Source organism: Oreochromis niloticus, linkage group LG20 (genome assembly GCF_001858045.2).
Source record: "Oreochromis niloticus isolate F11D_XX linkage group LG20, O_niloticus_UMD_NMBU, whole genome shotgun sequence".
Classification (NCBI taxonomy): domain Eukaryota; kingdom Metazoa; phylum Chordata; class Actinopteri; order Cichliformes; family Cichlidae; genus Oreochromis; species Oreochromis niloticus.
This window is the reverse complement of record NC_031984.2, coordinates 1,183,469-1,194,970: the sequence shown is the minus strand read 5'-3', so window position 1 is coordinate 1,194,970 and position 11,502 is coordinate 1,183,469. Positions and strand designations below refer to the sequence as shown.

The following is an 11,502-nucleotide window of genomic DNA, read 5'->3' as shown; positions in this document are numbered from 1 at the left end:
AAGTAGTCACGAGAGTTGACATCATCACAGAAACACGGGAGTCCTTATCAGAGGGGCAGTAACAGAGACCATTAAAGACTCGCCGTCGCTGCTGAGGAGCATTTCCAAGAAAACACACGTGCTCCACACAGACCAGAGGACGTAACGAGATGGTTTCTCGTCACGTTTTCTGGAAACGCCATCAATGAACAGCAGTCGTGATCTTTCACAGCCGAGGCGTGGTCACCAGTGTTTCTCCCTCTCAGTGGAAGAGACCGCGCGCTAACACTCAGAGACTCGCAGCCTTTCCTGGATTCTAATGAAACGGCATCCGCCCGTTACAGTAACAAAACATCTACAGTAGCACAAACGTCATACGTGTGTTCATCAGCTGTCTGCAGACGTTAACAGAAGATGAGCCCCCTCTCTGCCTTTCAGTTTTTGTCTTTCTGCATCAGCTTGTTTCAAGTATCCGTATGAAGAGATCGCCGTGACAACATCCTGAGCGCGCCCACATCTCGCTCGCTACAAACTCAAACTAAAACACATCTTTTCATACTGCACACCTGTTCTGGTTTTAAGGCTCTCTCCTTCCTGACAAGCACAGTCTGCTCTGATTGGTCAGTTTGTGTGATAAAATGATACTTTTGTAACCACTGCTATAAAAACCTGTGACGACTCTCTGTGGCCTGCTCCGATTGGTCGGAGCCTGTTACATATGTAACCAGCAGAGTTTTCTGTGACTTTTAACTTTGTATCTGAGGGACTGTTTATTGTTTGTTTTTTAATATATTTTTACATTCAAATATCACTGATGAGAATACTGATTAAGTCATGTGACATCACTGTTATGCCTCCAGAGTGTTACCTCTGAATTTAGAAAGCTTGACTTTGGCGTAAATAGCTTCCTATGTGTTCCCTTTTTTAAAATGTACGTGAATTTTTACGTTTTTGTATTAAAACATTGAAACACCAATTACCACCAAGCTAACACTAAACTAACTTCTTCTTTTGTCATTTTTGGCTGCATCTGGATTTAGTTTGAGTGTTCCTGACTACGCACCGGTTTAATGGCTGTTACACCAGCGTGTTACGTGGTGACAGAGAAAAGTCTGGACTACAAACGAGGCATTTGAGGCAGTTCAGCAGCAGTGTTTTCTTTGGGTTCCACTTTGCAAACCTTTAACATGCAAAAACCCTTAAACAGACTGAAAGTCAGAGGAACAACAAAAAAGTACAATACAGCCACTTCAATCTAGTGTGCTAATATAATAAGGAATAAACAAAAGTACTTTTATTTCCTAAAATTAACTAAATCTATCAATATAAAGTGATCTAAATATAAAGCTAAATCCCGTCTCATGTTTCCAGGTTAGCTTCAGGTCAGTAGCTTATACCGATCAATGGTTTTTCCCAACGAGGGTTTCTTAGTTTGGTCCTTTAAAAACATCCTGCAGCAGTTTGACTGTCGAGTGCACTCGCAAAGTTTGGACCAAAAGCCACAGCATCATTACGGCGGACTGACGTTGGCGGATAAAACAGGAACAGGACGTCAGCTCCGCCTTTGGTTCAAGTCAGTTTTTATGTGTTTTTGTTTGAGATTAAAAGCTCGCTACTACGCCGTTCTCCATCTTCTAAAACTTCTAGGTGTTATCCTAAAAACGATGCCCTCCAAGGGCGTTTAAAGAAGCTAAAATCCTATTAAAGTCACGCTACAGTCTTAATGTTAACAAAGCAAAGGCGTGGGTGTCATCGTTCCCTTTTAACTCCCCGAGGAAGTGCGAATCGCTCTACTGGCCTCCTTATCCATCTCACCATTGCTCACCTGACTAGACTCCGCCCCCTCTGTTTCCAGGGCAGCCAACGTCTTTCCCTAAGCTGTGAATCTGTGTTAGTGTGTGTTATGTGGATCTAAAGCAGAATCCAGGCAGCATCTTGAACCGTTTCCCCGCCGCGCTGATGTTTTGTCAAACCAGCCATTTGCCTTCCGAAATGTCCGATGGAGGGGAGGAAACGGCTGGCTGCTGACGGTTCTCGGCAAAAAAGCTGGTGTGTGTGTTTGCTGGTGATGGCGGCTTTCTTCTTATTCACAGGCGAAGTAGTCTTTGAGCGGAGCGAACAGATGCCTGATGACGGGGACGCTCCAAGACCGGCCCAGGAGCTTCTGCCGGGCGCCACGACCCATGTTGGACACGTCAGTGTAGTGGACGGGGAAACCAAAGATCCTGCAGAGGGGAGAAGATCAGCCGCCTAAAGATGATATATTGAAAGTTTTTCTGCACAGTGAGAAGGAAGACCGAGCGAATGGCTGTGTCGTGCGACCTGTCATCAGCACATTAGCTGGGATGTATCTCACTGGACTCTTTCAGTGTATCTGCCAAAAGCAGCAGCGCGTGTGTTAACCGCTCACCTCTCCAGCTCGGTGCACCACAGGATGTCCTCCTTCCCATTCATCAACACGGGGAAGTGCTGGTCTTTCCCCTGTTTGATGGAGTTGGAGCGAGTAGTGATGGTGCGCACCTTTCCAAACTACGAGACAAGAGACGCATCATCAGTCAAGAGCAAAATACCTGCACGTGAAAATGTTTCCTTTCACGGCGTTATGACCGACCTTGGCCACTCGGCCATGATCCAGACAGTCCTGCAGCTGCAGCTTGTCCATCCCTGAGGCGCACAGAGGCCTGAAGCACAGGAGAGATCACACTGTTCAAACCGTCTGCACTCACAATGCTGGGCGAGTTTCTGATGAAGATCTGCTCACCTGTTCATCCCCGGCAGGTTCCCCCAGAAGTATCGAGCACGGTGAGCAGCAGAGACCTCGATGGCATCGATCATCACAGGGTTACACTGCAAAGCAAGGTCGATAAATACCTGAATACATCCCATAATTACTCATGAACACAGACTGGTTTTTACCCCACGTCTTCTCAGAGCCGTGGAAAAATGACCCAGATCATCAGACGGCCATTTTAATAAATCTCAAAACATTTTTAAATGATTCTAAGCTTATTCATAGCAGTAAGACAGAGACGTCGTCTTCTTTTCATCGCTAACTGAATATTAACGTTGTTTAGACGTCCTGCAAATTTAGTTTTCAGACTTGTGCGCCATCATCATCTGTATATTCAAGTTTATTTGCTTTCTGATGAATTTGAGCTCTCAAACTTGTCCTGGATTTACACCCAAAACGTTTCCAAGCGCTCCTCACTACAACGTTACGTCTGTAACTCAGACCACAGAGACCAATCCCCTCTGAATGTGCAGCGTGAAACAGACACACCAAATCCACTTTTAATATCTACGGTCATCAATTAAAATAATTCAGCTCAGTTCCAGTTTCTGAGGATTTATATTCATATAATTTAATGACTTTGTGGCTCCCGGGTCACTCGGAGTACGTCACTGTGGCCTTGGAAACAATTTTCAGACACCAAAAGGACCAAAGACACTAAAACAGATTTCAGGAGCAGAGGCTGTTTGTGACTGTTTGACCATCTGAAACATGTTGAATCTACATGGTAAAAAAGTTGGTGGACCGACACATCAAATTCACCAGGGATCCGCATACGGATCAGTATTTAGGGTTTATCTCTTCATCCACTGGAGCACAAGTTTCAGTTTCACTCTTTATGCAAATGTACTGTTTATAAGGTTGGTAAGTCAGCTGAGACTGAAGAAGTCACCTGGATGAGTGACGAAATGTTTCCCCACTGGAAACATCCAGATGAACAGAATCAACTTTTTGGGACAAAATATGAGTAACTGTATTCTGTTACAGTTACCGTTTAAAAAGGTGATAATCAGAATGCAGTTACTTTGTTGAAATAAATGGATTACACAGCGGTCTTTTCCTGTGTCATATGTTAGGCTATCCCCTCTCTAATGTTGGTGATTCCATGCATTGTTGGAAACCAGGGTTTTAATAGTTTTGCAATTTTCATTAGTTTTTATTTTTATTTCGTTTTGACTTCAGATTTTCAATTTTATATTAGTTTTAATTAGTTTTTACCAATTGTTTGCTAGTTTAGTTTAGTTTTTATTTTTTGGAAAATCCTTAGTTTCAGTTTAGTTTTGATTAGTTTCAGTTATAGTTTTAGTTGTGTTTGCAATAAAGTGTAACAAAATCCCAGTTTCATCATATCAGTCATTCTCTTCTGCTTATCCTTGGGTATGTTGCTATTCCAGCTACCATACCCTGCACCCTGGACAGGTCGCCTGTCTGTCGCAGGGCTAACACGCAGAGACAGACAACTCACATTCCCACCTATGGGTTCTTTAAATAAATAAATAAAGGCAGATGAACAACCATTGATACCAGGCAACTATAAAATGTATATCTTGGCCCCAATGAGACTATTAACTCTTGCAGCACCGGGTGTTAAGGCAATTGACTCACAGTTATGTAGATATCCCAGTCCTGTTGTCTCGGGATGCATCACGCTGCCTTGCCTGGTGTTAGCTTCTGTTTCTGGGGATGAGGGTTGAGTGTGCTCCCTTACCTTCTCCAGGTAAGCTAGGCTAGCCTTCTTGTGTGAGCTTTTCAAGTGCACTTTAAGGTTTGTGGGATTTTTTTCCCTTTAGAAATGTCCCTCATAATTTGTCTCGTTCCACTACAAGACACTTGCTTTATCCAAAACACAGTCATATTCAAAGTAATCCCAAATTGGAAGCTGGCGCTTTCTCCAGACTTTTCCTGACATGATTCTGCGCGTGGACGGAGCAGCGACACAGACGACTCGACTAACGTACTGCCACCTGCTGGCATAATGAGACACAGCAAGAAAAAAACCTGGAAACTAAACTTCATTTTCACCCTTGACTATTGTATGACACGCACACATCAACGAAAACTAAACGCATTTTTGCTATAAATTCAGTTAATTTTAGTTAGTTTTGTGAACACTCATTACAGTTTTAGTTAGTTTTCCTTTTTTTGTTTTTATTTTTATTTCCGTTAACGAAAATGTTTTTTCACTTCTAGTTTTCGTTGTTTCGTTAGTTTTCGTTAACGATAATAACCTTGTTGGAAACCTAAACACAACAATAAGAGGCTCTAATGTCAGCATCCTGTTAATGTTGGTGGCGTCAGTTACACAATGGACCTGGAGCCAGCTCAACAGAGCCAGCAGTGCACGGCAGGAATGCATTTCTTACTTGGAAAATCCGACACCACTACATAAGAAATCTGAGCGTGCAATGCAAACTCTGTTTGTTGGCAACCAGGCTGCTCTCAGGGTCAAAAGACTCCAACCTAAAGAAACATCTGGAAGTTCTTTATAAAAGCTAACGTTAGCCTGCTGCAGCTAGCTTGTTTTAGTTGTGGTAGCTACCTGGGTTTTGTGCCACTTCAGTATCTTTGATGTACTATTGCTGTGTGATTTATTACTATTACTGAAGGCTACTCACCACCGAGCTAACATTGTTAGCTGGTGTTAGCTGAGGTTAGGTCATAGACTGTTAGCCTTGATGGTTAGCATTAACAACCTGCTAGCTGCAAATAATCATGTGCAATTCTGAAAGCAAAACGAGCCTTTTAAATATTAATACAATAAGTAATCCAAAGTATTCAGAATAAGTTACTCACAGTGAGTAATTAATGGAATGGAATATGTTCAAACTACATTATTGGGCATGTAATCTGTAATCTGTAGTGGAACACATTTTAACAGTAACCCAACACAGCCTCCAGAAACCTGCAGCAATCACACATATTTGTCAGAACCTGATTAAAAACGAACTTGTTTACTTTAAGCAGATTTCCTGAACTTTAACTCAGTTTACTGCACAAGCCTGGTCTCCACCCATGCGACTGACCTCCAGGAATCGCGAGATGTCCCTTTTGTCATTAACGGCCATGGCGACCACGTTCTCAAACATCCAGAAAAATGGGCGGTTCTCGCCCTCCTTGGGCTTGGCTTCACTCAGAAGGCGATAAAACTCGAAGAACAACCTGCCCGTGCCTTCTGGAGAGACAAAAACCACCAAGAGTCAAAAACGCTCAATCTCACTGCGACTACACAGGCAGATTATCTCTGCATCAGAAACGACCTTTAAAGAGTTAAACTATCACGCTGGGTGACAGAGCCTTTAAACGAGTAGAAAATCACCAAAACACGTGTTAAATATACTCCAGACTGCACTCAGGACTCACCGTACAGGCCCTTCCTGGCAGGATTGACGATGGAGAGGTCGTTGCAGGGACTTCCTCCGATCACCAGGTCAAACGGACCCCACTCCTGAATCTGAGTGAGGCCGAGAAACACGATGAGTTTAATGTTTCGCCAATAAAAGAGGAGTTTAATAACGTTTAAAACTAATCTAACTAATAAAAGAGTAAAAACAGAGTGTACGTTTGTACGATTCGAGGGTTGTGTCTCCTGTGTCCATCTGTGATGTTTACAATGATTATTAGAAAGAAAAGACTTTGCAAAGCTCCAGCTGATGCCAACAGTCCAGTGCCCCCAATACTGAGCTAATGAACGCTCATTATGAAAGAAGGTCAATAAAACATTCCTGTTCTGAGGCTTGACCCTCGGAGGTTTGGGAATTTTACATAATTAAATAAAAACTTTATCATCAACACGAACGCTCCGTTTAAACCGAGGACTAAACGTGAAGAAGGGAGCGTGACGCGGGGTGCTCTAATTAATCTCTTACATAACACACACACACACAGAGAGTGTGACTAACAGTTGAAAGGCCTCCTGAGGGGATTTAAAGGCTGAAGCTGCTCTTTGTTGCGGCTGGTAGCCTCGCTCTGCTCAGCGTAAAGCTGGGAATAATCGGCGCTCGTGTCGGTCTCGTTCCAGCGTTAAAACGCCCGAACAAGCTCAAACTCTTCTTCTTCCACCTTTTCTCAGCCTTTTTGTTAAGCTGCTGTATGTCTAAACTCTTATTATGTACTTCCTGTTTTATTTTGGTAGTCCTGCATTGCTTGTGCTTTGTCTTCAGTCTGGCTTCCTCCCCTGTGACGGTGTCTGCTGTGTGCAGCTGTGTCTCCCTGATTACCCTCAGTGTGTATGAGGAGTGAGCTTCCTGTTTGGACTCTGCTCTTTGTTTAAATCAAGTATTTTAGTCCTGCTGGAGGTGATTTATGGGGGATGCTGATTTCACAATTTCACACAAGCAGCAACCAAACACTTTAAACACAATTTATTGTGAAAGGACTGAACAACACTGTGTGTTCAGTCCTTTCACAATAATCAGCTATACAAAGACTGAAGCCTGTTTTCTGTCCACTTTGTGTCTGTGATAAAAGAATTACATTAAACTCTGTTTACTTGTGACTGAAAGTTTCCTGAGTGGGAATTGTTCACTTCAGTCACATTTGATTATAATATTTGAGGTAAATCCACAGAGAGAGCTAAAGCAGCCGTGCGTAATGTTAAAATAAAAAAGATGATCAGATTTAAGATTCTAGATCAGACCATCTAAGATGTTTTTGATATTGGATTTTTTCAAATATTTGATGTAAACTGATGAAAATAAAGTTTTTATTTATTTGTGTAGGTAACGTCTTGTGTCTGACTGGCACCACCTTCACAGCCCAGCAGGGGGCAGCAGACTGGTTCTGTTTCACTGGTTTTATTTCAGTAAATTTGAGCTCAAGCTCGAAACAGACTGAAAATACAACAAAGAAGAATTTCACACGGACGTTGTCCTGCTTACATTTTTCTTGGTGATGTTCCTCACATCGTGGACGTACTTGATCTTTCCTTCATGTCTGACGACGCCCACTGAGATGGAGTCCTCGCACACCTCTGATGCCACATACTGACCCACCTTAAAACCCAGATCTCTCAGGACCAGGTAGCCTGGAAACAAACACGCTCATCTTTACAGAGGAACACACACACACACACACACACACACACACACAGTAGCAGCTCTGAGCTCCTCGCCTGTCTCTCTGAGCCCGGTCATCCCTCAGAGGAAGCTCGCATCTTACACATAACTTCAGCTGTGACCACACCTGAGCACAGGTGAGGGTAGGAATGTAGCCCGACCACTAAACTGACTCCTTCAAGCAGTCGGTGTCTGTTAGGGTCTGCTGTTGGGGTGTTGATCACTGCTGTTCTCCACCTCCACGTTGGACTGCAGCTGGTGACGGCAGTCCTGGTTCTGTTTGGTACAGTCGCTCTAACCAGAATCGGTCCATGAGCCGGTACGGTGACCAGAAGCAGGACCACCAGCTGCAGAACAACTTGGACTCTCTGGAGGGGCGGCTGATTATTTATTTCAACAAAACACACCTTAAACATCTGCGATGGTTTAAAATTTAACCTAAGCCTGAGCTCGCCTTCATCCTCACCTGTGGCAATGCCGTCAAACAGGGACAGGACTCTGATTGGTCGTCTCTGCTCTGCAGGGACTGCTGGGTAAATCTTTGGTTTCTCCTGAAAGACAAACAGAAAACAACAGAAATGAGACTTGATGCTCAGCCGACAGGTCAGAAACCTGCCGCCCGCTCACATTTCATCTCAATCATAAGCTCGAGAGAGTAAAACCACGCAGCTCAAAGCAAACACGAAGAGAAAGAAGAAACGTGTGACGGCAGAAGTTTACAGATACACGTCAGCTTTTACCAAAACTCCAACAGTAAAGAAGGAAAAAGCCGAGATCTTCCCCTCAAGGTCACGTCCATTAAATCAGCAGCAGATCTGACCGCAAACGTCTTCACGGGAATCGTCTTCCTCACAGGTAACGTCTTCCTTTTGTAACAGATTTTGGGGTTTTTGGTTCCCCCTGTTCTTCGGTTCACCGGTCTGAACTTCTACGCTGACCTCTGTCCACTGATGGCGGGGATGTTTCAGGTGTACGAGGACATGAGGTCTGTCCTTATCTGGGAGACGTCACAGCTTCACACTGCGTGTCCACAGCTGCTCACATGCGCACCCACATCTGTATTTCACAGAGTCTTCTGTAGGAGGGCGAGTGCGACTCAGAGACCAAGCAGCAGGTTCCAGCTGACGGGTCTGCAGCTCTGAGGTCCACATCAGGCAGGAACTGAACCTGAAGGTGTCTTTGGAACTTGCAGACAATAAATGTGTCCCACAGGGTCAGACCGTCAGCTTTACTGCGGCAGCCTGAGGTGTAACGGCGAGAAGGCGGGCCCATGCATCAGCTCCCAGCGTGATGAAGCTAACCCGGCCTGCTCGCCTGCTCATGCAGCTTCATCCTCTCCCCCAAAATGAAGTTTCAGGGTTGGTTTGTTGACCGAGAGGAGGAAACACGAGGGGCACAGAGGTACCCATGTGATTTCATCAGGTGTGCTTTCTAAGATCAGATAAAGATACGAAACTCACAAACTCCTGTCCGTTATCGTTGGCGAAGAACTCCTGCAGCTTGAGGCTCCAGTCGTGCCGTCGTTTGAGGACGCCGTACTGCAGCAGCGGCTGGCACATGTAGCATCGCCACGGGTCCAGATAGCGCGCCTGGTCAGACGCACCCGGGTCCACCAGGATGTCCAGACAGTCCACGCAGAAACACCTGGAGGGAGCAGGTGGAGAGGAGGTCAGCCGAGCAAAGAGCAGAGAAAGGGGACAGTGTGTTTCCTGTTCCTGTCTGTCGGACCTGCAGCAGTTCACATTGCCGCAGAGAAGAACCTCTCGACCGCCGCAGCAAACGGTGCAGTAAGACTGGTAACCGTCGTCGTCGTACATGTAGGACATCTCCAGGTACACGTCCTGAACACACACAGGAAACCATTCATGATTTACTCAACCAGGAAGCCCCTTCAGATTAAAAGCTTGTCCGTGGCAGACCTGAACAAACGGCACACTTTAGGTTAGATAATGAAGGAGGGACACATGGGCTCAGATTTTGTTTATAAATATTTTGTACTTTTAAATCAAATGCGTATTTGTGAACTGAGTTTTGTAACCTTGTAAACCAAAATATCTGAAAGTTGTATGTTTGTGCATCTACAGATGAGAATTTGTGTAAAAAATATTTACACAAGTTTTTGTTAAGACTCAAAGAAAAAAACTACGTGTAAAACTGCGCTCAGTTTCCTGGCTGTGTGTCGATTTCAAGTACAAATTCTGACCCGATCTTCCTTCCTTTCAGCTGATTGGTCAATGTCCTGTCAATCACAAATGTAACAATCCAAACTCAGTACACAAATACACATTTGATTTACAAGTACAAAATATTTATTAACTTCTTTTTAGAATAATGAAATCAAAGAGTTGTGCTGCGTTACCACGAGGGCGTCGGCTCCAGGCATTTAGAGCTGATTAATAACTGATATCTGGAACGATGACAGCGCAGGAGGAAGTCTCCACACGCTCTGTGGTCAAAGCCCTGACAGCTGTCAGCTAACCGAGCGTCGCGCTGCCACAGCGAGTGTTTCTCAGCGTAACCATTTATTCGACCGCACAGTAACAGGTTGTTTTATTCTCCTGGGAAAATCCCACGCTGCTCACACAGGAAGTAAAAATCATTTTGGCTTCCAGACTGTTTTCGTTAATGGGAGTGAACTCCTGTGTAATTACCAGTTTGCATGTTTGTAAGAATCAGATAATAAATGCAGCATAAATATTATCAGAATGCAAATTAGCCCTCACTCTGTTCTCTGCAGGTAATGAGAGTAGTTTTATTTTCTAATCAGAAGGTTGGTGGTTCAATTCCCCGTCTTCTCCGGTCTGCATGCCAAATATCCCTGGGCAAGGCACTAGCCCCACGCTGTGTGAGCGTTAGATAGAAACCACCGAAGTGCTGGTATGAATGTGTGAGTGGGGCACGTGTACTTAAAGCCTGTCCTGCTGATCAGACTGAAATCATTCAAACCAGAGCGTCAGACAAAAGTGACGCCTCAGTTTCGTATCGACTGTACTTTCAGAAGTTTATATGATTATAATTATACCACACTGCTGTCACTCAGCACTTTGGGCCAGAGGTGTTTGATTGGTCGATTTCTGTGGAAGCGCCTCACTCTCACTCTCTGTTTACTATGGAGCGTTAACCACAACCAGTTTTATGACTTCTGTCAAATCCTGGCTGAAAGCCAACGTGTAGCCCAACGACTGATTATATTACAGTGTGTGTGTGTGTGTGTGTGTGTGTCTGTGTGTGTCTGTGTGTGTGTGTGTCTGTGTGTGTGTGTGTGTGTGTGTGTGTGTGTGTGTGTGGGAGTGTGTGTGTGTGCATGTGCATGTGTGTGTGTGTGCGTGTGTGTGTGTGTGTGTGTCTGTGTGTGTGTGTCTGTGTCTGTGTGTGTGTGTCTGTGTGTGTGTGTGTGTGTGTGTCTGTCTGTGTCTGTGTGTGTGTGTGTGTGTGTGTCTGTCTGTGTGTGTGTGTGTGTGTGTGTGTGTGTCTGTGTCTGTGTGTGTGTGTGTCTGTGTGTGTGTGTGCAGGGGGGTTTTCATTAGTCTGGGTCAAACAGATTTACAGTTTTTATGAAGACACTAATATGTTTAATTTTACGAGCTTCTGAATCAGCCCGCGGAGTGTTATTCCTCGGAGTGTCGATATGCTTCACGGTATCCCGGTATAATATCCACATATATCATTGACGAGTCC

The 11,502-nt window shown here is 44.5% G+C and overlaps 1 protein-coding gene across 1 annotated transcript in view; it reads right to left on the bottom strand.

Moving 5' to 3' along the window:
• Positions 1-417: 417 nt before the first annotated feature.
• Positions 418-11,502, bottom strand: part of dnmt3bb.1 (DNA (cytosine-5-)-methyltransferase 3 beta, duplicate b.1) — a 46,229-nt gene continuing 35,144 nt past the window's right edge. The window contains 10 exon segments of the mRNA XM_025901790.1: positions 418-2,204; positions 2,390-2,508; positions 2,591-2,660; positions 2,741-2,826; positions 5,794-5,942; positions 6,131-6,221; positions 7,648-7,793; positions 8,291-8,375; positions 9,285-9,468; positions 9,553-9,665. Coding sequence (XP_025757575.1) covers positions 2,063-2,204; positions 2,390-2,508; positions 2,591-2,660; positions 2,741-2,826; positions 5,794-5,942; positions 6,131-6,221; positions 7,648-7,793; positions 8,291-8,375; positions 9,285-9,468; positions 9,553-9,665 — 1,185 coding nt within the window. The 3' untranslated portion in view covers positions 418-2,062.